The sequence below is a fragment of the Puma concolor genome, chromosome C2, assembly GCF_028749965.1.
Source record: "Puma concolor isolate L17-30 chromosome C2, mPumCon1.1.hap2, whole genome shotgun sequence".
Taxonomy (NCBI): domain Eukaryota; kingdom Metazoa; phylum Chordata; class Mammalia; order Carnivora; family Felidae; genus Puma; species Puma concolor.
In genome coordinates this window covers 92,551,267-92,578,728 of record NC_141675.1, presented here as the reverse complement: position 1 = coordinate 92,578,728, position 27,462 = coordinate 92,551,267, and the positions used below count along the sequence as shown (strand labels likewise).

The 27,462-nt window shown below is 36.0% G+C and overlaps 1 protein-coding gene across 1 annotated transcript; it reads left to right on the top strand.

The window, feature by feature from the left end:
* The first annotated feature begins 433 nt into the window (after positions 1-433).
* On the top strand, positions 434-26,464 carry ARGFX (arginine-fifty homeobox). The gene is given in 5 exon segments (XM_086676342.1): positions 434-499; positions 25,210-25,347; positions 26,100-26,222; positions 26,224-26,364; positions 26,366-26,464. Coding segments are annotated over 5 exon segments (567 nt in total).
* Positions 26,465-27,462: the final 998 nt, after the last annotated feature.

Here is a 27,462-nt window from a genome sequence, read left to right as displayed (position 1 = left end):
TGTGTTCCTGTCTTCTTTTTGCATTTCCCCATTGCCTCTTTCCCTAATTATCTCCCCTCATTTTCACTTTATTTGCCTTTCTACCCTTCTCTTCCTGTTTACATTTGATCACTATGAAGATAGTATACCCTTAGGCATAATGCAAGGAAAAAATTTATCTTTAATAAACTCAGAATCCTCCATGGAAAGACTTCTTTTATGATAAAGGGGACCTTACAGTTACCTATAATTCTCATGTTAATAAAATGGCCCTTAAAGCGATTCACAGTTGTCCTCAAGTGTAATTTTTATATAGATTAGACAATCTTTTGAGCATGAATTGGTAAATAAATACATTTCAAGATTCCATCTTTCTTCTCTAAAGTGGAACCAACTTACAAAGATCACATCTTCCCCGCCCATTTTGATGGTGTGCACATCCTGGGTTACGTCAATGGCAACTCTAAAGGACAAGGACACAGATATTCCTCTCCTATATCACCTCACCTGCAAGGGTAAAGTAAGAGTGTTTCTTTTGGTTCAATGGTGTCATGAGTATCTCATTATCTGCCAGACTCAGAACATACTGGAAAATCTCTGGAGCATATGACTTGGATTGGACCATTCTCTAAGGCAAGTGACATATCATTGAGGTGTAGGTGTTTTAGCCAGTTCAGGCTGCTATAACAAAACACAGGGATAACATAAATTTTTCTCACAGTTCTGGATACCGGAAGTTCAAGATCAGGGTGCCAGCATGTTTGGGTTCTGGTGAGAGCCCTCTTCTGGGTTGCAGAATGCTGCTTGTTGTATCCTCAAATAGCAAAAAGAAAGAGAGAGATCTCTCTGGGGCCCTTTTTATTTGGGTATTAATTCCATTCATGAGGGCTCCACCCTCGTGAAGGCTAGGATTTGAACAAATGAGTTTGGAGAGGATACATTCAGTCCATAACAGAAGGTAAAATGTCCCTTAGTCAATATGAAAAGTATATGGCTCAGCCCAACACAGCAGGCCAGGCAGGTAAGCTTCCCTGAACTCCAGTTCACCAAACTAGAGGCACTGTAGATGGCAGACTTAGGTTTGAACCCCAGAGCCACCATTTTCTAGTATTTTTACCTTAGGTAAAATTAACTTTTTTTAACCCGTTTTCCTTTTTTAAAATTGAACTGATAAAAATGCCTATATCACAGCTTGTGGTAAGAATTATATTACATATAAAGTGCTTAGCATCACACTTGGCATGTAATTAGCATCCAGTAATTGATAGATATTATTAATCTTCCTCTGAGGTATATTTAACATAGAAAATCCCAGAATCAATGAGAAGGCTAGCCTTTTGAAACAAAGACAAGTTGTAATATTCAGATTCACTATTATTTTTGTGAGCAAGTTTTCTCAACCTTGGATAGCTGAATGCTATTCCCTCTCCCTAAAGCACTTTTATCCATTTCTTCACTCAGAGAGTTTCTAGTTACTCTTCAGAGGTTGGCTTAATGATTCTTCCTCAAAAAGAAGCCTTTTCTGACTCCAATAGGACCTGAATTTTCTTATTACTCCAAAATAACTGTATAATTAATTGTCTTCCCCACTAGATGTAATCTCCATAGAGTCAGAGATTATATCTAGTACGATTAACTCTATGTACCCTGCTGGTGACTACTGAAGGCTTCAGGCATTCCTTCCCTAAATCTTCACTGCAATTTTTTGAGGGAGCTATTCATCTCATCTAGTTCTATCAATTATTGAGGGAGAGACATTTAAGTCTCCAACTATAATTGTGGTTTTGTCTATTTTTCCTTTCAGTTCTATCAGTTTTTGTTTCACATATTTGTTGTTTGGTGCATACACATTTAGGATGGTTCGTTCTTCTTAGTAGACTGACCATATCATTATGTAATGTACTTCTCTGTCCTTGTTAATTTGTTTTGCTCTGTTCTTTGTCTAATATTAAGATAGGCGCTCCAGCTTTCTTTTGATTAATGTTTGCATCTTATCTTTTTCATCCTTTTATTTTATTTTATTATACTTGTATAATTACACTTGAAGTTACTTTATCATATTGCATTGTAATATTGTATATTTATATATTACATGTAAATTATATGTATAATCATTAATTATATACATTATATAATTTCTTAATATATTATTATGTAATATAGATATATCTTATCAAAGTCAACTGGTATTGACATTTTGAGTGAATTGTAGAAGCTTTAACCCCTTTATGTCCCTTTACCCTTCCCCATTTATAATATAATTGTGTTAATTATTTTCTCTATATTCATTGAGAACTATACTGAAGACTACTATAATTTTTGCTTCAACCATCAAACAAACTCAAGAAGATAAGGGAAATGTATTGTGTTTACCCATATTTTTATTTCTGTGTTCTTTCTTTCTTCTAAGTGTTCCCAGAGTCCTTCTTTTTTTCATTTCCTTTTTGTTTACAGAGCTTTCTTTAGCCATTCTTTTTAGGGTAGACCTGCTGGTGACACATGCTCTTAGATTTACCTCATGTGTGAATGTATTTAATTCTCCTTCATTCCTTAAATATATTTTCATTGGATATAGAATTGTGGCTTAACCATTTTTTTAGCACTTGAAAAATATTTTGTTATTTCCTTCCACCCTTCATGGTTGCTGATGAGAAATACACTGTCATTTGAATTGTTTTTCCCATCAGTAATGTGTCATTTCTCTCTGACTGCTTTCAAGACCCAATCTGTCTTTGGTTTTCAAAAGACTATAATATGTCTTTTCAAGAATTGCTTTGAATTTAATCCATTTAAGTTTTGGTCAGATTTTTCAACCTGTAGGCTTATGGTTTTTGACAAATGCTAGAAATTTTTAGTCATTATTATTATTATTATTTAAATATGTTTCAGCCCTCTGCCAATCTTCTGCCTCTGGGACTCTGATGACACAAATATTAGATCTCTTTTTGTCCCACAAGTCCCTAAGGTTCTGTTCATTTTTTCCAGGCTATTTTCTCTCTGTTGTTGAGATTGCATAGCTTTTATTGTTCAAATTTACTGAGTCTTGCCTCTGTCCTTTCCATTTTGCTATTGAGCCTATCCATTGAGGGTTTTTTTTTTCCCCCTTTTGGTTATATATCTTGGTTCTAATTTTTTCATTTTGTTCTTTTTTATATCTTTATTTCTTTTTTTATTCTTCTTATTTCTTTCCTGAAATTTTATATATGTTTTCATTTGTCTCAAGAGTATTTGTAATTACTTGTTGAAGAATTTTTCTGATGGTTGCTTTAAAATTCTTGTCAGATAATTGGACACCATGTCATCTCAGTGTTAGCATTTGTTGATTGTCTCACTTAGTATGAGCTCTCCATGGTTCTTGGTAAGACATGATTTTCACTTGAAACTTGGACATTTTGTGCATTGTGTTATAAGACTTAGGATCTTATTTAAATCATGTGTTTTAGCAGGCTTCCTCTGACACCAATCTGGTGGGTGAAGGGGATACCACCTTATTACTATCAGGTGGGGATGGAAGTCCAAGTTTTCCACTCAGCCTCCCTTGACACTGGGAAAAGGGGCATGGAGAAGGAAGGGAGGAAAGGGACTCATTACAGCAAAGTGGAAGTGGAAGATTAGGCTCCCCAGTAGGCCTCTGTTAATTCTACCCTGGATAAGAAGGGGAGGGACACCTCATTACTGTTCCCCATGTGGCCTCCACTGGGGGACACCTTTTGAGTGGGGTTAGAAGAGGGATTGCTACTGCTGAGAAGTCATGAAAGTCCTCACTCTCTACTAAGCCTGATCTATTGCCACCCCAGCAAAGAGAGGGAGGAACACTGCATTAACAGTAGATAGGGTTGGAACTCCAGGCTCCCCACTTGGTCTCAACTGACATTGTATGAGACGAGAGGTGCTCATTACCACCCTACAGAGATGGAAATCCTGGCTCCCAACTCAGCCTTCTATGAGACCTCCCAGGTGAAAAGAACCTGGACAGTGAATACATTTTTACAGTGTGGCAAAGGTGGACGTCTAGGCTATTCACTCAGCCTTTGCTGGCCAGGGTAAATGAGGGACTGGAGTTTCTCTGTACAGTGCATATTGTCTAAAAGTCTGCCTTGCTTGGCTGCCCCTTTTCCTGGTCTTTCAACAGGAGAGATTTTGGGGGGCATTTTTTTTTGTCTGTGCCCATTGAATTTTAGGTTTGCTGACTTTTCTAGTGTCCCTTTGGTATATGTAAGGCAGAACAAAATAAAACAGGAAACTCACAATAGTGAATTTTGGGGGACCCAGGGCCTTAGCCAGTCTGCCTTCTGTTCACATTACAGAATCTTCATGAGTTTGAAACTTTTTCTGTCTTTTGTGAAAAAGGAAAAAAGAGAGTAAATAAGAGTTTGAAGAAAATATTTTGAAAAAAAAGTTCCTGAGAAAGACTGAGGGATCAAGAATATTGAGACATTAAGAAAAACTACTAAAAGAAATATAGAAATACCAAGAAAGTTAAAGACAGCATGAGCATAACAGAGGAAAGAAAGTGGATAGCAGATTAGTAAGAAAGATGAAAAAGATAAAGAAAGACTGTTGGAGATGAACAGAAATTGAGTTCATTTTGAGAAAAATGTTGAGAAATAGAGAGTTCAGAGACTAGGATATTGTCAAAATGTGAGAATTATTGAGAATTTGAGAAAGAGAAAAATTGGGAAAGTAAAAGTATAAGAGAAAGAAATTGCATTTTTGAAAGAAATTCAGAAAGAGGAAGAAGAAAGAAGAGGAATGACAAGAATGACAAAAATGGCAAGAGAATGACAGAAATAACAAATTAGTAGACATGGATAACTGAGAGACATTTTAAAAGAAAGTGAGATATAACAAGAGAGAACAAGAGAAAACTTGAGAGTGGTATTGGGATAAATTGTGAGATTTCTCTCAACTGTGCTCTTTTTGGAACACCTGTCAATTATCGTCCCATTTCCTGAGTTGATTCTTTAATGCCTAAGTTTTTTCCTTCCTATTGTCCATTGTTTTGTTTTTGTGCTTTACTTAGGGTATATCTTTTTTGTCATGTGGTAAGCTTCCATCTTCTTTATTTGGTAGGATACAGAGTGTGAGTCTGATCTTTTGTTTCTAAATCTACGGCTTAGTTTAAGACCTTTGCATTCCAGGCTAGCTGACAGGAGGGGTGGGAAGGGCCAGGGTCAATAACACTACATTAAGTATTTAAATGTTGCTAAGACAATAAATCATAAAAGTTCTTCTCTCAAGAAAAAATTGTAACTATTTATTGTGACAGATATTAACTAGACTTATTGTACAATATATACAATATTGAATCATTCTTTTATATACCTGAAACTAATATAATGTTATAGGTCAATTAGAACTCAGTAAAATAAATAAACAGGGTGGGAGATAAGTGATGCATGAGTGAATAAGAGAACAAATGGATGTATAAGACTTCAGCCTATTTAAGGAAGATGTTGGCCAGGGCGGGTGGGTAAAGCACCACGGAAAATACAAATTAAGGGTCAACAAATAGCAGCAGCCAGAGTAATAAAATACATATATCAGACTTTTATCCTTATGGCTAAACAAGCTGCAGTTAAGAAAGTTGAGGAAATACCAGCAGTTGAAAAATATGAAGAACAGAATGAGGCCTAATATAAATCTAATGAAAATTCCAAAAGAAGATAATAGAGATAATGGAAGAATGACAATATGCAAAGAGATAATGGCTCGGAAATGTCCATAATTGAAGAAATTCAATGTGCTTAGGTTGAAAACGTATAGCAAAACATAGACAATATAAATAAAAATAAATCTTACCTAGACACTTAGAAGTAAACACATAGACTATGAACAAAGGACACATCTTTTTAAAGCAACAAGAGAGTAGAGAAATATCACCTACAAAGGAATAAAAGTTCAGCTATCAGCAGACTTCTCAGATAAATGAGTTTTATACTCACCTAACCTATTATGCAGGATTGACAATATTTTCAGGCAAAGCACGTTTGAAATGTTTACAATTAATAGACCATCACAAAAAGAATTACTAATGATTCTACTTCAGAAAGAATAAACCTGTGTCCAAGAGAAAAAAGGAGGCTAAGAGAGAAGCAATGGTGAGTGACCAAAGAACATGATAAGCATGGTTTAATCTAAATAAATATTTATGACAAAAATAATAATGGCTACTTTTAGGGGCATAAAAGTAAGTTTGATCTAAAACGGTAGACAAAAATAACATGAGAACCTGAAGGTGCAGGATTCACTGTTAAAAATCCAAAGAGCATTATATTGTTTGGGACAAGTATAGAGAAACTGATTAATTTTGAATTTTTTAAATCAAGTATTTATATGAAAAAATTAATGGTAAATTTAAACCTTGCATATAATTGCATACAATTGTGAAATGGCGTGGAGGGAATAAAGTGCAAACATTTCAACAGAAAGCAGGAAAAATGAAAAAAACACAAAAACACAAAAAATATAAGGAAGTAGACATGAGTCCAAATATATTACTAATCATGATCCTATCAAACGTAAATGGATTTAATCCACATTAAAATTCTCAGATCAGATTGCTGTTTTAAAGAGACAGAGCTATAAACGAGGCAAGTATAAAAGTAAAGAGATGGTGGTATCAAAAGGACCCAGGACCCTATGACCCAGCAATAGCACTACTAGGAATTTATCCAAAGGATACAGGAGTGCTGATTCATAGGGGCACATGCACCCCAATGTTTATAGCAGTGCTTCCAACAATAGCCAAATTATGGAAAGAGCCTAAATGTCCATCAGCTGATGAATGGATAAAGAAGATGTGGTTTATATATATAATGGAATACTACTTAGCAGTGAGAAAGAATGAAACACTGCCATTTGCAGCAACGTGGATGTAACTGGAGGGTATTATGCTAAGTGAAATAAGTCAGTCAGAGAAAGAGAGATATCATGTTTTCACTCATATGTGGAATTTGAGAAACTTGACAGAAGACCACGGGGGAAAGGAAGGGGGAAAAATAGTTACAAACAGAGGGAGGAGGGACGCAAACCATAAGAGACTCTTAAATACAGAGAACAAACAGGGTTGATGGGGGGGGGGAGAGGAGAAAATGGGTGATGGGCATTGAGGAGGGCACTTGGGATGAGCACTGGGTGTTGTATGTAAGTGATGAATCATGGGAATCTACCCCCAAAACCAAGAACACACTGTATACCCTGTATGTTAGACAACTTGACAATAAATTATACTTTAAAATAATAAATAAATAAATAAATAAATAAATAAATAAAATAAAATAAAATAAAATTTTTAAAAAGGACACAGGAGATGGCTTAAAGGGTAGGTAGGTCAAAAGTAGAGTTTGAGTATAAAAAGAATAATGACTATTTCCAGCAACAGTTATATTAGTCTCTAAGCATACTATTACTGAACGAGTAAATGATTGAATGAATGAAAGGTCGGACATTAGGGGTATATCTGGGTGCAAGGGTCTGGGTGTATCAAAAATTACATTTAAATACCTGGTGTTTCACCATGAGGACACACTAAAACAAAACAAAACAAAACAAAAAACAAAAAACACTTGATTTCCAGAGAGAGGATAAAGCAGGCTTGAAAATGGGCTCTCCAAAGGGATTCATGAGGGTAAGCAGGGGGAGGGAAGGGAAGAAGGATAGGGGTCCAGAATGTGAGGTTTAAGTGGTCCAGAAAGATTCAAAGATTGAAAGAGAAAGATTGAAAGATGCAAATCTCAGCTCCATTCCCATTGGAAGGAGATAAAGAAGACTAAAGTTGAGGACAGAAGGCAGATCAGAAGGTCAGATTGTCTTACGAAAGTGAATGTAAGATTCCTGTTACACATGGTGTCTGCTTTTGCAGGGCTCCCATCCTTTCCCAATCTATGCTGGCCTGTGTTTTGTTAACTGCAGAATCACCACACCTAAGTAAGCAACCACTTGTGGGAGGCAGTCAATAAATATTTGCTGAGTATATGCAGTGCCCTGCTGGCAGTTCTTGTTTGTGCTCCCCATAGCCCTGACCTAGGAAAACACCTGAGTCAGGTTGAAATATACACTTCCTTGTTTCACATGCTAGTTAAGCTGAAGACTCAATGCCCTTCCAGGGAGAGCGGGCAGGTGTTTAGATGGTGCATACAGGAGTCAGTAAGACCTGATTCATTCCCAGTTATGCTACGCTAGCTGCCAAAACTTAAAGACCCTGCTTCTCTTCATCTAAAAGAGGATGTTAACAATTGTACTTTATCCCCCATGTGTTTGTTTAGAATTCAGTGAATCATGCATATGAAGCACTTAAATGTTTGATACATAGAAAACATCTTCAAATGTTATTATGACTATTATTATATTGAATAATATTCTAATGTTCTTATTGTATGTTACTGCATAATTGTACTACTTCATTTACTCTGAGGATTATATTGAAGAACAGATGCTTAGCTAGGTTTAATTTTCCTTCAATTAAATGCCAGTTATTGCTTTTCAAATGTTTTGGTCTCTATCTTTTTACATTCTTAAAATTTACTGATTGAGGGCTCCAAAGAGCTTTTTTTTCTTTCTGTGGGTTATATCCTCGGACATTTGCCACATTAGAAATTAAAATTGATAAATTAAAAAACATTTATTCATTTCAGAACAAAATGATAAATGCATTACATGTTAACCATATTTTCCACACACACAAAATGTGAAAAGAATGTCATCGTTTTACATAATAGAAACTTTGGCTTAATAGAAGATAGAAGTCTCTTCTGCATTGTTTTCTTTTTTGAAATACAGTTGACATACAGTGTTATATTAGTTTCAGGTGTACAACACAGCAATTCCACAAGTCTATACATTACTCAATGCTCACCACAGTAAGTTTAGTCATCATACAGCATTAATACAATATTATTGACTATATTCCCCATGCTGTACTTTTCACCTCCATGACTTATTTATTTTATAACCGCAAGTTTATACTTCTTAATCCCCTTCACCTATTTTGCCCATCCCCCGCCCACTTCCCCTCTGACAACCACCAATTCTCTTCTGCTTTTGCATTTACTTTTTATGATATATTGTTTTTGTTGAAACTAGCCTTATGCACATTATGTTGAAATCTGGCTTTATGTGGTTATAGCGTTAGAAAAGAAAGAAGTTTTCTAATAGTCTTTGTGATAATTGTGGATATTCTTTGAAGCTACAAAGCAATATCAATAAGTAGTAACTTCTTAAAAAGTGGTTGTTACGTGATACTTGAAATCATAGCAATGAGCTTTGCATAATCTATCACATTAAAATCCACTGGTCTGCATCGCCCTTTGAGTGGATCTTTTACCTACACATGGGCTTGTAACAGCACACACCGGATATTTGTAAAATACTGGTTTATGAACAATCAGTTGGAGTTATGAAGTTCTCCTAAATGTATTCCACCATACGTTCATGATAAAATGACAGTTAAAAAGTAAACATCTCGGGGCACCTGAGTGGCTCAGTTGGTTAAGCGTCCGACTTCAGCTCAGGTCATGATCTCGTGCTCTGTGAGTTTGAGCCCCGCATTGGGGTCTGAGCTGTCAGCACAGAGCCCAGAGACTGTTTCAGATTCTGTGTCTCCCTCTCTCTCTGACCCTCCCCCGTTCAAGCTCTGTCTCTCTCTGTCTCAAAAATCATTAAACGTTAAAAAAAAAAAAAGGTAAATATCTCAATATTATCATGAATATATTATTATATAATTTGACCTCAGAAACCTCCTGAAAAGATCTCAAGGACTCCCAAGAGCTTTTGGAGCACACTTTGAGAACTGCTGCCCCAGATTATCCAACCTTTCATAGTAATGGCCTCTCTCTCTTACTCCATCTCTCCCTCCTTCCCTCCTTTCCTCTTTTGCACACCTTTTCCAAGCAAAAGCAAAATTAATCTATATTCTCTTCCCACATACATATCACCTCCTCATAGCCAACTGTTTCCAAAGGTGCAATAAAGGGACAATAAAGTAGAAGCAGAAAAATAAATGAGTAACTAAAATTGAAATTGCTTTTGGAAGGAAAAGTACATAGTGCCAAGAAAGAGTTAAGAGAACACTGTGAAGTTGTTTGGGAAGAGAAGTCAGCTTCTACATGTTCATGTTGTTTAAACTGAGAAAAGATAGGTGGTAGGTAATGAGTAGTGTTAAGTAGGAGATGAAAGTGGAGGTGAGCATATGCAAACACCAGGAAACAGGCAACTCATGACTTGCTCAAAGAATTGAAGGAAATGCACAGTGGCAATAACACAGAGCTAAAAAGAGGGGAGAGCTCAGTAGGTGCCATTTTCAAGGCCAAGACAAGAGTACAAATGGAGGCACACATACCATATATCTAAGTATTTAGAAACTGTAAATCAAGCTACCAAACTGTTAAGTAAAATATGTTCTACTTGCCCACTTTGACAGATATATATCTTTCTAGATGTTGAGATTCAGATTTTGAATTCTTGGGTTCTCTGAAGTTCCAAAGAACATGGCAATGTAGGGAGAGCTAGCCCCAACCACTCCACCCTCATTCTCATCCCTGCCTGCATGCCTAGGTCCAGGCTCTGTTGACACCCCTTTGACCCATAGTCACCTCTTGGGCCAGGGAGGGGTGGACATTGACAGCATGTTTTTCCCTGAGGAGGATGAATCAGGGAAGGGGCTGTGCAGGTTCCAGGCAATGGGTAGAGAAGTGTGTGGTCCCTGGTACACGGAGTATGATGTAGAAGTGGGCACATATTCTAGATGGTCATGACAGTTTTGAATTGTAGACTCTATGCCCAGTGGGGAAGCACATACTAAAGAACAAAAGAGAGGCCCTTTTAGAACCTTGCTAAGTCTTATTTGCAGACCTGTAATATCAGCATCATCTGGTAACTTATTAGAAATGCAGGATCTTAAGCCCCAGATCTATTGAATCAGAATCTGTATCTCAACAATATCCCTGGCTGATTTGTATACCTATTAAAGTCTGAGAGGTGTAGAACTCAATGAAAGGACTCAAGACAAGGGCTATTTTTTTTTTAATGTTTTTATTTATTTTTGAGACAGAGAGAGACAGAGCATGAGCAGGGGAGGGGCAGAGAGAGGGATTCAGACACAGAATCTGAAGTGGGCTCCAGGCTCTGAGCTGTCAGCACAGAGCCCAATGCAGGGCTCAAACTCACGGAGTGTGAAATCATGACCTGAGCTGAAGTCGCACGCTCAACCGACTGAGCCACCCAGGCGCCCCAAGACAAGGGCTATTTTTCCGGGTTTATAAGAAGTACTGCCTGTTCCTGTAAGTCTTCCTAGGCCAAGGTCACTGAGGATGTGGGATTTGTCCCACCTGCACTAGGGAGTCATGGAAGAGCTCTAAGCAGTACAGCTACATGGTCTGAATTACTTTTCTAAATAACAGCAGTTCCCATTCCTTGAGCATTACATTGCAACAAGCTTTGTGGTTTACAGATAGGATTTTAGTGAATCATCACTACAGCCATGTGAGATGGAGGTTATAATTATTTTTCAACTGGGAAACAGGCTTAGGAAGGTGAAGTCACTCTCAAATTCAGAGGTACTATGTGAGGGACCTGTTGTCTTCAATACATCGCATTCCAAGAAATGAATGAGCTCATCGCTCTTCACTCCCCACTCTACTCTATTCCACAGACTTACCAATGCAGCCCTCTGGTGCCTGGATGAACAGAGAAGCCCCTGGAACTTCCCAGACCCGCTCTTTTTATCCACACGAGTGATTACAGCATTGATGTGATACAGCAAGACAAAGTTGATCACAGTGAGCCTTCCTTTCAGTCTGACCCCCATCTCTTAGGGGCCCACAGAACTCCTTGAAGGAGGAGCAGTTACAATAGTCAAATGAATCCCAAATGCTTCTAGCTCAGGCTGAATCCCATTTTCCAGGATGGATTAACTGGTAACATAAAAAATAGGGTGAATTTTGGTGCAGTCTGTGTTGTCTAAGAAACACATGTCAGGTAGGACTAAATCTCCAAGGATTTTATTAGGGGAAATGCCTGTGCCAGAAAATGGGGAAGGCCAGAAGGGCTGTCAGATCATAACACAAATCTGACTTCTAGTGAAGGAGAAGGGAAGGTTGGGTAGAAGCATCTTAGACCGTCCACCATGCAGTCTAAATTGTGTAATGCTGTCGGTGAAATCTGAGTAAACTTTGTGGACTGTACCAATGTCATTTTCCTGGTATTGATAATATACTACAGTTATGCAAGATGTCACCACTGGGAGAGGCTGAATGAAGGGTACACAGAACTTCCTTGTGCTTTTTTTTTTTTTTGGCAACTTCTGTGCACATGTAATTATTTCAAAAGTAAAAATAAAAAAAATACAGCACTAGAAAATGTGATAATTTTTTGCTTTCAGTATTTGTATGTAATCCAAAGAACTGAAGAAGAGAAAATTAGTCTATTATATTTAACCAGATATTTTCCAATTCTGTGGCTCTTCCTTTCATTCCTGAAGTTCTAATTTTCCCTTAGTACCATTTCTCTTCAGTCTGAGGAACTTCCTTTAACATTTCTATAGAACAGGACTACTGGCCATAGAGTCTCATAGTTTCCCTTGATCTGAGAATGTCTGTATTTTACCTTTATTCTTGAAGGATGCTTTCTTTGGATATAGATATAGAATTCTAAGTTGACAGGTATTTTAGCACTTTAAAGATTTTATTCCACTGTCAGTCTTCCTTGGTTCTTGATGAGAAATCCATGGGCATTTGATCTCATCTAATTGTCTAATGTATCCATCTTTTCATGTAAAGACTGTATTTCAACAACCTCATTTTTTAAAGTCCCCATACTCTGAATCACAAAGATATCAGCTCAATTCTCTTAATATTACCAAAGTTTCATTTTGGACTAATACATCTGGAGTATTTTTCTATGGTATACATGTGAATCACTTTTCAGCTGATGTAGAGGTTCCTGGGATTAACTTCATTTGTCCAAGATTGTTACAGCAAGCCGAGGCACCTTGAAAACATTGTTTCCCAGGGAATGAATGAATGCATCAGTATCCCCTTTCTCATATAGGTTTTCCTTCCCAAATGTCAGCACCCCTGATAAACAGAATGGCCCCAGAGAATTCCCAGTCATACCCTCTTATCAATATGGATGATTCCAGCATGAATTTGACACCATCAGATCTAGGGGGTCCCAGTGACTACAACTCTCCTTCACCCTCCCTCCTCCACTGTTACCCTCTTCACAGGGGGCCCTGTAACTGTATTTTACATTTGTTTTAAAACAGTTATTCATTGTTATACCTTCTTTTCAAAAACCTATTCAAAAAAATGTCCCCATGATAAAAGGGGAAGTTATAAATTTCATAATCACAGTCAAGTGCCTTTCACCCATGCTTGACTACATTAAGATAGATAAGCTGAAAACACAAGCTACAGAGCAAGAGAGAATGTTTTTTTCTGAGAGGGAAAGACTGAAGTAAAAAGTGACTGAAAACTCCTTTCCAAAGGCAAGGTATGATTCTGACACCAATTCTTAAGGGTGGGAAAAACCATGTCAACCAGCTGGGTGTCCTAAATTCATCTCAATTCTGATACTATCTACTTAGAGATAGCCTCATTCAGATTCCACAAATTAAGGGCTCAGTCTCACAAGACTGCCCCCACTTCAAATGCCAACCCAAAATCTAGGTTGTCACTTCTGCTTCTGACCAACTGCCTCTATGTCAGAGGTTCCCATGACCCCCTTCTTGGGTTCAATTAATTAATTCCTGAGCTCACAGAACTCAGGAAACCAGTTTGCTTGCTAGATTATTGCCAGTTTATTACAAAGGATAGTAAAGGATACAAATTAACAGCCAGATGACAAGATATATAGGGCAAGGTCCAAAACAAAGGAACTTCTATCTGCTTGGAATTTGTTTGGCCCTGGCTGAGCAGCATGTCATTGCATCTGGTTCACCAACCTGGAAGCTGTCCAAACCATCCCCTTTGGGTTTTTATGGAGGCTTCATTGCATAGCCATGATTAATTAAATAATTGTCATTGGTGATTTATTCAACCTCCAAGTCCTCTCCCATCCCCACAAATCAGTGGTAGGGCTAGCAACTTCCAATCCTCTAATCAGGATTTGTTCCCTTGCAAATAGCCCCCTGCCTCCATCTCTAGGGGATTTCCAAAAGTCACCTTATTAGTGTAAACTCAGCTGTGGTTGAAAGGAGCATTTATAAATATCAAGACACCCATTTAACCTTTAAGACTGAAGAACTTTAAAGAACTGAGGACAAGAGACCAAATACTGTAACAAAAGATGCCCCCATTGCTGTTATCAATTAGGAAATTTGAAGCTTTTGGGAGCTGTGAGCCAGGAACCATGGACAAAGACTGAAATATATGTTTATTATAAATCATAATATCACACAGGAATATTGTCATCCACCATTGTAGGAAAATGTGAAAAAACCTCATTTATAGAGTGGTAGTATATAAATGTATACAGATATTTCTTTTCATAAGTTGTATCTTACTGAATTCTAAAATACGTCCTTGTTTTTATTCAACAATGTATCCTAGAGATTTTTCTATGTTCATAATATTTACCTTTTAAAAACTATATGACTGTACAAAAATCATTTAAGTTTCTATATACAATGAACAATATGAAAAGGAAATTAATAAAACCATTCCACTTACAATAGCATCAAAAAGAATAAAGTACTAAGGAATAAACCAAGGAAGCAAACCAAACTAAAAACTAAGTAAACTAAAAACTACAAAATGTTGCTGAAAGAAATTAAAGAGTAGATAAATACATGGAAATAAATCCTGTGAGAATGGATTGGAAGTCTTCATATTGTTAAGATATCAATACTACCTAAAGCAATGTATGAATTTAATGCAATATCTATCAAAATCCCAATGGTATGGTTTGCAAAAATATAAAAATCCATCCTAAAATTCACATGGAATCTCAAGGGACCACAAATAGCTAAAAAAAAAAAATCTTGAGACAGAACAAAGTTGGAAACCAAAGACTCATACTCCTGATTTCTAAACAAACTACAGTGATCACAACAGTACTGGCATAAAGACATATATACACCAATAGAAAAGAATAGAAAGCCCAGAAATAGTCTCACATGTATATGGTCAGCTGATTTTTGACAAGGATGCCAAGACCATTGACTGGGGAAAGCAGAATCTCTTCAATAAATGATGTTGGGAAAACTGGATATCCACATGCAAAAGGATGAATATGGGCCCTTACCTTACCCTATAGAAAAATTAACTCAAAATGGATCAAAGATCTAAATGTGAGAGGCAAAACTATAAAAAAACATAGGGGAAAAGCTTCACAACCTTGGATCTGCGATGACTTCTTAGAGATTATACCACAAACAGAGGCAACAAAAGTATAAATACATAGATTAGATAACATAAAAGTGAAAAACTTCTGTGCACCAAAGGACAGAATCAACAGTAGAATGGCAACCTATGGAATGGAGAAAATATTTGCAAATCACATCTCTGATAAGTGGTTAACATCCATAATAGACAACTCCTATAAAATAATAAATAGGTCATTTCTCCAAGAAGATATACTAATGACCAACAAGCATATGAAAATATTCTCAAAATAGTTAATCATTAGGCAAAAGCAATTCAAAACCACAAGATATTCCCCTCACACCCATCATGATGGCAACTATCAAAAAACAAACAGAAAATAACAAGTGCTGACAAAAATGTGGAGAAATTGGAATCTTTGTGCCCTGTTGGTGGGAATGTAGAATGGTGCACCCACTATAGAAAGCAGTATGGTGATATCTCAAAAATTAAAAATAGAATTATCATATGATCCAGAAATTTCACGCAAAAGAACTGGAAGCAGGGTAACAGGAGATATTTGCATACACATTTTCATAATAGCATTATTAACAGTAGCCAAAAGGTAAAAACAACCCAAGTGTCCAACAGCAGATGCATGGATAAACAAAAAAAAACCCATATGAGGTATATACATACAATGGAATATTATTTAACCTTGAAAAGGAAGGATATTCTGATACATGCTATAACATGGATGAAACATGAGGACATTATACTACATGAAATAAGCAAGTCACAAAAATACAAAGACTATATGATTCTACTTACATGAGGTATCTAGAGTAGTAGATTCATACAAACAACAGAAAATGGTTGTTGTCAAGAGCTGGGGGAGGGAGGAGTGGGAGTTGTTATTTAATGGGTACAGAGTTTCAGTTTTGTAAGATGAAAACAGTCTGGAGATTGGTTTCACCACAGTGTGAACGTACTTAATGCTACCGAATTATACACTAAACAATGATGTCAATAGTAAATTTTAAATTATGTATGTTTCACCACAATTTAAAAAATAGACATGATTAGGTACTATTCTAAGCTATGGATATACAAAAGATTATTTCACCAGTTTTCTATTGATAAATTAACATTTTAATTCCCGGTGGTAAATATTCTGGGTTAAATGGTATGAAGTATATTAAAATGAAAGCTATTACTAAATTTCTTTTCAAATTTTGTACCACTTCACACCTCCACTAATAATAAATAATGGTATGCATTCCCCCACATTATCAATAAAGTTTGATTTATAGTTAAAGTTTTTGCCAGTCTTGTGGGAGAAAAATAACTCATTGTGTTAATTTACACATTATGAATCCCTGGTGAAGTTGAGCATTTTTCACCATTTTAAACATTTTTACCATCCTTTCTAGACATTATTTTTTCATGCCTTTGACCCAATTTTATGATGGAATTTTTTTCTCATTATTTTTGAACAATTTTTTTTTATAAAATAGGGATATGAATCCTTTCATATATATTACAAGTCTCTCTAGTCTGATGCAATTTATTTTAACCATTTAAGGTTTTTGTTCTTTTATTATTTCAATATAAACTTTAAAAAATAAACTTGAATCTATTTGTAATTGCTATTGAATTTTGTGAGTTAGAGTGTAATTTCTTACACACTAATGGCAACTTGTTCTATTCCTACTGCTTGGAAATGCCAGTTTTCCATCTATAGTAGTGTTTGTTTTTTCTATATTCTGTTGTAGCTCTAGTTTAACCTTTTTGGCACCAAAACTGCCGCATTCCATATGTTACCTATTTAAAGTATGTTAGATGGCAGTCTAGCCCATTCTCTTTCTTTTCCGAATTTTGGAACCATCTTGTCAAACTCCATAAAAAAAATCTATTAATATATTGATTAGAGACCTTGCCTGCCCCCACCTTGAGCCAGCGGGTCTCCACTCATGTGGCATCAAGTGAGAGCACTGATACTGGCAGAGTGGACCTGGGTAGGGCGATGATGGCCAGGCTCTCACTGGGGCTTCTTCTTCTGTAGCTGCTTCTACCCACACAGATTTATTCAAATCAAAAACCTGTAACACTTTCAAGTAACTCCTCCCAGAATACCTCAACTGCCCCAAATCCAGCTAATGCCATCACCATGACAACTAGCAGTGCTCTGCAGTCAACAGCCAGTCTCTTCATCATCTTGTTACCTTCTACATCTCTACGGTTAAGAGACTCAGGCCAAGAAACATCTATACTTCCCCATCTTCTAAACCCGATCCAAATGGTGTCTAGACAGCCAGTGTGACAAAGAAAACAGGTCCTTGTTGAATCTGCTAATTCCACACTTTATTTTATTGACACAGAAAATGTTGAGGATCCCAAGTTTTACTGGTTTGAAGAACATATGAAGAGTCTATTGTCTGGATGATGAATGTCTATTAAATCTACTGGAGTTGCATGTACAAGATGAAGAGACAACATCCAAGATTAGTTAAGGTATGATTTCTTTAAAGGTGGCTTAAGAAGTATGGACAGGTAAATTCTACCTTGAAAATGAGAATAGATTTTATCTTACCTGGATATAAAGGATGGAATGTCAACAGAATCAGTTTTCATTTGGTTCTTTAAATCTTTAAGGCCATAAAACAGTTAATACAAAAAGCTTCCATAATGCTATTTATATGTACATGGAAGAAACTTCCAGGTGTTGCCGTAAATCCTCAATGTATTGTCTCAGCAGTACTGATTTAATGCCAGTGTAGTCTAGATAAAGTTTTACATTGTTGAGCTATCACTGTTTTTTGGAACTGAACTCTTTTCCCTGAGGCTTTGGATTTGACATTGCATTTGATTTTTTATATAGTAGTTGACATGTGCCAAGGCAATGATAGATTGGAATCTACCCCAGATTGAAGCATAATGAGCAAATTTTGCTTATATACATATCACCCATTCCTATTCAACAAGAGTGCTAGATTCGTTTAACTAAACTGATTCCAAAAAGTAGGAGTACATTGACCTCAACTAATTTCAAAATGCTTTTATTTCTGCTTGTGTTGAATACTTTTTGCAATTAAAAAAATCTGTTGTGAAGGTAAAATTAACAAATCTTGAAATTAAAAAGACAAAATATGTGCAGGAGCCAAAATTATAAATCAAGTATTTGGGAAGTGAAGACTAGAAGCTTACTTACAATAAATTCAGGAAAACTTTTATACTCTTTTTGTAAATACTTTTTTTTTTAACTCTGAATCAGAATAATCACATTTGGAAAACTTTCTGTTCGCCAATATTTTTAGATGGTTAGAACTTCATTCTAAGCCCAAAGAAGGCTTGATTCTGGAAAGTACATCTTTTCACAACTGCCCAGATGCACAGAAAGCTTTTTAAAAATAGACACTCTAAAATATTTTGTTCACATGGTCACCCACTGAGGCTCATCAGAACAAGTGCCCTCCTTAATGCCCATCACCTATCTAACCCATCTGCCCACTCATCTCCCCACTGATGCTTTAATGTTCCAATATCTAATATGGCCACAATAGTCTTGATGACCAAAGTCATTTTTTCCCAACTTTAGGAACCCACGCCATAACAACCATTTCCAACAGATCTCAAGCTACTGTGTTTGAATGAACATTCCTTTTTGTTTCATGCCTGAATGTTGTCTACCTACTTTGGATTGTATATTGTGTGTGTATATCTATGCTTTGATTCATAGTAACTTCTCATATTATGGAATTGATTTGCATTGAACAAGAACTGCAAATTTAAAAAATGGCTGAAAGAACAAAAAAAGATACTGATTAGGATTAAACTGAAGTTATAGAACTATTTGGAAGAGGAGATTGACATTTTTGTAATATTTACTCATTTATCTCAAGAACATAATATGCCTTTTTTGTTTCAATTTTTTATTTAAATTCCAGTTAGTTAACATATGGTGTAATATTAGTTTCAGGAGTAGAATTTAGTGATTCATCACTTACATGTAACACCCATTGCTCATCACAACAAGTGCCCTCCTTAATGCCCATCACCTATCTAACCCATCTGCCCACCCACCACCCCTCCAGCAACCCTCAGTTTGTTCTCTATAGTTGAGAGTCTGTTTTATGGTTTGCCTCTCTCACTTCCCCCCCCCATGTTCATCTATTTCTTAAATTCCACATATGAGTACAATGATCATTTATGCCCTTTACACAGCTTTATAATTTATTTCATATAGTTTTTAGACATTTCATTTAGATATATTCTTAGGCATTCTATATATTTTGAGGATCTAACATATAGGAACTTTTAAAATGTAATGTTGACCTTACATTTCTTATTTGCTTTAAAACACTTAATGGTTGCATCACAATCTTATATTCTTCCAATGTGTTGAAGTGTTTTACACAGTATTATATTTTGTTTTTTTTTTTTCCAGTGGAATTTTAAAGATGAACTTTTTGGTGTTTTGCAAATATGACACTTTTGCTTTTTTGTTGTGCTACTTATTTCTTATTCATATTTTGTTTCATTTGCTAGGTACACTATTGCAATGCTGCACAGTACCTACGTTAGAGGACATTTTTGCCTCTTATTTACTTTAATAGTAATGGTCTTGATGTCTCTTATTAAGTATTTATCATTTTTTAAAAAATATATTTATTTTTGAGAGACACAGAGTGCATATGCAAGGGAGGAGTAGTGGGGGGAGAGAATCTGAATTGGGCTCTGTGCTGACAGCAGACAGCCTGATGAGGGGTTTGAACTCACAAACTGTGAGATCATGACCTGAGCCAAAGTCAGATGCTTAACCAACTGAGCCACGCAGGTGCCCCAAGTATTTATCCATTTTGATATAGAAACTCTTTTGGTTAAGGAAATACCTTCTATTCCTACCTTGACCAACATTTTATCAGAAATGACTGTCTAATTTTTTAAAATTTTATGTCATCTTTTTATATGATCATGAAAATTTTCTGTAGTTGGTTGTCTCAATAAAAATGTATGCCTTAAAATACAGAAAAGAACAATGAATATTATAGCAAATACCTATAATGTCACCACAAAAAAGAAAAAAAACCTGTTAACATATAATCACGTTTTTCCAGTTGCTTTTTCCAACTTTATGCTCAAGGTAAATCACATAAGAAATATATAACTTAGTCTGATTTATTTAAAAAATGATAGTGATTAAGCCAAAGCACTTACTTAACAATCATTCTTAACTGTTCTATCCCAACTCTTTCTTCTCTGAGGCAGTCACTAATATAGGTTTGGTATAATTTTTGTAGTTTACTTTTTATGTGTTAATAAACTATAATTTTGTGAGTTTTCTAAAAAGTATAGTTCCTATATCATAGTATATAAGCAAATAATAAACATTAGTAATATAGTTTTTTTTTAATTTGTTTTCTATGAAACTAACTATTGTAATTGGTAATATTTTCCTAACTTACACCTGATATGCAGAGGGAGTTAATTATTATAAGATCAGTAGGTGCAGAGGCAGTGATTTGATTATCAGAAAAGTGTTAGGGTTGTTACATATCCTATGTTAAATATAGTTTATAACTTCAATTAAAGAGACTTCATTTTCAATGACAAATATTCTTCTTCTATTTTTTTTTTTTGTTTCTTTATTTTTGAGAGAGACAAAGAGGTCGAGTGGGAAAGGGGCAGAGAGAGAGAGAGAGAAACACATAATCCGAAGCAGGGTCCAGGATCCAAGCTGTCAGCACAGAGCCCTATGCAGGGCTAGAACTCACAAATGGTGAGATCATGACCTGAGCTGAAATCGGACACTTAACTTACTGAGCCACCCAGGTACCCCATCAATGACAAATATTCTAAAATAATAAAAATTTAAAAAGAAAACACTTCTGTTGTGTATATTATGTGCCATGCATTATGCTAGTGTTTTGTGTGTATTAATGCCTGACATTAATACATCTGTGTAACATTTACAAACCCTATTATAAAATAGCATTATTAGCATCACCTATTTATGACTTATGAGCTGAAGTAAAGAGTTTAAGTCACCCGTTTCTATCACATTCCTAGATAATGAGCTTCTGAGGAAAATTTCCACCATTAAACGTAAGATTACTGAATCTCCACTCCATTTCCTCCAGTTGTTCACCTTGGCAAACATAGTTCCTGCCCATAATAGTTCCATCTCAGAGTGGATCTCTCTTCTTTTGGAAAAAAAAAATGATTGCTAAAGATTGAATTTTACTTGCTTATTTTTAACATATAAAAATTTCAATTATAAACAAAAACAGAGAATAGTATAATGAATTCCCATGAGTCCATCATTAAGTCTTAGCAAATATATATCTCATTTAGTATGTTTTTGAGGTTCATCCATGTTGTAAAATGTATCAGCAATCCATTATTTTTTTTGTTGATGAATGATATCCCATCGTATAGATATAACACATTTGTATATCCATTCAACAACAAGGAGATTTAGATTGTTATCAGATTTTGGCAATTATGAACAACGGGGCTATGAATAGTTGTGCGTATATCTCTGAATGGATGAATGTTCGCATTTCTCTTGGGTAGATTCCTAGGAGTGAAATTGCTGGGTTGTATGGTAAGATTATGTTAAACTTTCTTTTAAAGAAAATGCCAAACTGTTTTCCAAAGTAGCTGTATCATTTAATAGTTCCACCAGTAATCTCCAATTGCTATATGAGAGTTCTAATTTCTCCATATTCCTTCACATGACCATTTATATATCTTTGGTGAAATGCTTATTCAAACCTTTTAATTCTAATTAAATTAAATTCTAAGATTTTTAATTGGAATGTTTTTCTTCATTTTTGAGATGTGTTTGTTAGATATTCCAGATGCAAGTTCTTAACCAGATATACATTTCCTTCTGTCTGAAGAATGGCCTTTAACATATCCTATAGTGAAAGTCTGTTGTTGATGGATTCTTTCAGCTTTTATATGTGCAAAAGCATCTTTTCTCAGAATGGTCTTCTGAACTTTCCAATGTATACGTGTTGATGTTTTGAGGCTTCTCCTCTTCTTAAGCCCTGATGATTCCCCGCTGTCTTTCTTCTGCATCTCTGCATCTTCCCATGGATAAGTGGCAAGTCACAATCAAAGCTCCAAGACTCATTTGAAAAACACAAATAATAGGTATCAGAAGAGACTAGTTATTACACCAAGATAAGGGCACAAAGCTTAGATGCAAAAATATTGCTACAGTTTTACTAAAAAGAATATTTCAAATAAACACATACATCAATAATGATATGAGTATATAAAAAGCGAAAAACACACACAAAGATTAATCTTTTCCTTCTTTTTATCACCTATAAGTTTTTTTCTTCATTTAATTTACTTTTATATGTTGTGTGTTTGCATACACAGATAAGAAACGTAAAGCCTTTACCTTTACTTTTAATGCATAATTAAATCAGACAATCTATATGTAATACAGAAATAACATGTTATAGTTTTTTACATGTGCACATGTGCAAGTAGGGGAGGGGCAGACAGAGGGAGAGAGAGAATCCCAAGCAGGCTCTGTACTGCCAGAACGGAGTCCCATGTGGGGCTCAAACTCACGAACCACAAGATCATGACCTGAGTAGAAACCAACAGCCTGACGCTCAACTGACTGAACCACTTAGGCACCCTCAGAATTTAACATCTTAAACTGTAACAATACTTTGCTAGACCATGAGATAATTTACATTCGTTTGTTCATATTAAGACTTTGAAATCCAATGAATACTTTATACGTGACAGCATATCTCAACCTAGATGCTAAATTTTCATCATAAATACTTAATATGCTTTTAGAGTTCATAAAATTTAATTTAAAAAGTAGACCAAAGGGGTGCCTGGGTAGCTCCGTCGGTTAAGCATGCGACTTTGGCTCAGGTCATGATCTCAAGTTTCAGGTGTTCAAGCCTTGTGTCGGCTCTGTGCTGACAGCACAGAGCCTGGAACCTGCTTTGGATTATGTATCTCCCTCTTTCTCTCTGCCTCTCCCCCACTCGTGCTCTGTCTCTCTGTCTCTCAAAAATAAATAAATGTTAAAAAAATTTAAAAAGTAGACCCAAGTTGTTCTAAATACACTAAAAAAGTTACCAGTAACTGGATTGAGTATCTGTTTTTAAATTTAAATTAAAATTTAATAAAATTAAAAATTCAGTAACTCAGTGGAACTAGCCACATATCATGTACTTGACAGCCATGATGGGTAGTGGCTACTGTATTGAACAAAACAGCTCTAGAGAGCTAAGGAACAAAGTTGTTTTCAATTTGGTACTGTGTCCGTACATAACTTACCCAAATAAATAAACCGTTTTCCTGTTTTAAAGCCAAATAGTAACTAGAAGTTTGTAGAGATCAAGAATGCACCCCTAAAGGATGAATGTGGAGGCAAAACAGTTATCTTAATAGTATATTCTTGTAACCTAGAACAAAATTCCCAGTAATAGCATTCCAAAAACACATTCTGAAAGTGCTGTATCACATACAACTTCATTGGAAGATTGTGCGCTCAGTAAAACTATACAGCTTAATGAAAAGAGTAATCTCAGAGTGTTGATGAAGATATCAACTACCTAAGTTTGAATAGAATAATTTTATAAAATATGAGTAGAAAAATCAATATAAATTAATATTTTACATATTTGATTTCAAATACATATATATGAATCTCAAAAATAAATTAGATACTGTAAGTATAGAATATATACATATAAATATGTGATTATATTAAATATATTTCATATAGGTTATTTACATCTATGTTCCTAAGTAGCATAGTCTGTAGCTTTGTTTATAGAATTTATTCTTGAGGCACCTGGGCGGCTCAGTTGGTTGAGCGTCCAACTTCAGCTCACGTCATGATCTCACAGCTCATGAGTTCTAGCGCTGCGTCAGGCTCTGTGCTTTGACAGTGCAGAGCCTGGAGCCTGTTTCTGATTCTGTGTCTCCCTCTCTCTCTGCCCCTGTCCCACTTGTGTGCTGTTCTCTGCCTCTCTCAAAAATAAATAAACATTAATTAAAAAAAAACTTACGGTGTTTATTCTTGCCTGGGTTTAGTACTGGTGTTATGGACTTCAAATATAAGAAGTGAAGTTCAAGTGAAAACCATTCCTTCTTTTATTGAAATGGGCATATAACAGCAATGCCTTGAATTCCATATAGCACAGAATTGTCTTGAATTCCATAATATATCTTATGTTTTTGTGTAGTTTTTAGTTTATTCAGGTTCTGCAGTTATTGTTTTTAGTAAATTATGGTAATTGTATTTTCTTAGAAATTTTCCTTTCTCTCAATTGCCATTTTAAAAAAATACTCTATAACTTTTTATTGCCAGCATGAATTTAGTAATATCTTATTTCTTATGAACTTTTTCCCAGGGCAATGATTAGAGCTTCAGAAATCCTGGAAAAGAAAAACCCTATTTACCAGACAAGATGGATCAAGTTCCAAAATAAATAAGCAAAGAGAGAAAACCCACTTTGAAGAGTGTGTTATATTCAGGTGCAGGGAGATGCACCTTCTTCCTAGTTTTTAAAGGAAACAAAAGTGTGAAAAAGAAGAGGGAAACCATTGTCCACTATCCTGAGGTTAGGTAGGGTAGACAGAGTACCAGAGAAAGGGGTTTTCTGTTTTCAGTTCAGGGCAAACTGACACTCAAAGGAGTCATGTCCCAGAGTGAACAAACTGGATAGAGAGAAAGTTAAGAGGTAACTTTTCCCAGAGGAAAAAACTAAATCTCAGAAAACAGAGGACAAAGCACTGTTACACAGGGTTCAGCCACCCAGAGTCAAGACCTGGGACCTTTATCTCCTAAAGTCCAAGCCGTGTTGAAGGAAGTCATGGAAAATTCACAGTTGTGGTTTCTTGGGAGTTTTTAGGAAAGGAAGTGGTGTAATGGAAGAAGTACCAAAAACGCACCTCATTTGCCCACACGCAGCATGAAGAGTTGGAGACTCTGTTTATCCACACCATGTTTCCAGATTAAAATCCCCAGGAGGAATCACCTTCGAAACTCAACTTACCCAAGTCAATAGTAAAGGTCTATCTGATCCCCTGAAGTGTGCTTGGTACCTTCATCCAAACCACAGTCTGGAAATTTCTGTCATAATAATATTTCAATATTGAATACATACTGTGCACTAGTACTGAACTGGGCACATCGCATATGTTGGCCTTGCTATCATCCAGTTTACAAGATGAGGAAAACTGAGGTTCAGGGGCGAAGTGATTGGATCACAAATATAAGAATAAGCAGTATAACTGGAATTAGAACTTCAGAGTTCTCACACTGTAGAGCTCAAATAGAGGAAGGACTCTTATTCATATTCCTGACTTAGGGTCTTCTCAAGTAAATCCCTGCAATCTGTTTAATTCATAATGCTACCAAGAGACAAAGAACTCCCCTCAACCTCTGAATCTGCTAAGGCCCCAAAGTTTTTCTTACACTATTCCTTACTATAATCCTCACCTCCCTGGTAGGACTAGCTTCTCTTCTTTAGAGTTCAGGAAACTTTCTGGGACTAGCTTCTCTTCTCTAGAGTTCAGGAAACCTTCTCTAAAGTCCCAGAACAACCTCTGAAACAACCCCCTTTTTTTTCTTCTTCCTTCTCTGGGGTCCCAGTCCTGATTCCTTGCTGTCCCTGCACTCATGCCCATCTCTGCTGTCTCGGAATTCAGTGTCATGAGGACTTGGAGAGGACATGAGGGTTATAATCTGGCTTTTTCCACTCCAGACAAGCCCCAAAATCCTTCATTCACTGACCATAACTCTCCCACTTCTCCCACTCTTGTATCTGGTTCAGGAACCAACAATTCAAATTGAGAAAGCAGCAGCAGCAACTACTAAAGCAACCAAACAAGACCCTTCCATCCAAGAATGTGCACATCTCAACCACAAAGTCAATCAGTCTTCATTATTTTTCTTCCTGCAGTTTCAGATTTCTGTAGCTCCTTTCCACATCAGCCCTTAGGCCCTTTCAACTGGGCATGGGACTCTCATCACTGAGATATCCAAATGTAAAATCCTTAGTTGGAGAAGCTAGTGGCCTCAGTGTCTTGCTTTGTACTCTGATACCTATGACATAGCCTAAATCATGAAAGTGTACAGTTTTCCTGATGAGGGTGAGACATTCTGCTATTCTTTTCATTGTCTGTAGAAGTATCCCTCACCAACAAGATCCCAGCTAGAAGAAAAGAGTTCCTCTCTCCACATCTGTGCTGGTCCAGCTGTAGGTCTATCTCCTGGACAAATCAGGTCGAGTATGACAAGCTGGGGCTTTGCAGTCTAAGAGATTGCCTGGAATTCTAGAATAACTCCAATATGGTGGAGTTTGGATTTCTCTAATCAAAGTACAAAGAAATACCAATCATATAGAAAAAGGTTCTTGTCTCTTATACATGCCTCTTTTCTTTCCTTTGTATGCTTCTAAACCCAAATGTATGGGTCAGTGTCACTTTTATTCAGAAGTGTAAAAACTAGAGATGCTTTAACAAGTATAGCTCAGTACTACACATCAGCCCCACAACTCTCCCAGGAGATAGGCCTTCCTAATTCCTTAGATGGCCAAAGAGACTCCAAAATTCCCTCTTCTCAAAACTATCTTAAACTTTTAATTAATTTTTAATTTTGTTTTTATTTTTTATTTTATTTTTTTAGGATTTTAAAAGTTTTTATTTAAATTCCAGTTAGTCAACAATGCAATATTTGTTTCAGGTGTACAATATAGTAATTCAACAAAATATACAACACGTTGTGCTCATTAAAACAAGTGCACTCCTCAATCCCTATCACCTATTTAACCCATCCTCCTACCCACCTCCCCTCTGATAACCATCAGTTTGTTCTCTATAGTTAGAAGTCTGTTTCTTGGTTTGCCTCTCTCTTTTTTATCCCTTTGCTTGTTTGTTTTGTTTCTTAAATTCTACATATGAGTGAAATCATATGGTACCTATCTTTCTCTGACTGACTTATTTTGCTCTAGTTCTATCCACATCGATGAAAATGGCAAGACTTCATTCTTTTTGATGGCTGAGGAATATTCCATTATATAATAAACAAACAAAGAAACAAACAAACACCATATCTTCTTTTTCCATTCATCAGTCAATGAACACTTGGGCCGTGTCCATAATTTGGCTATTATATATAATGCTG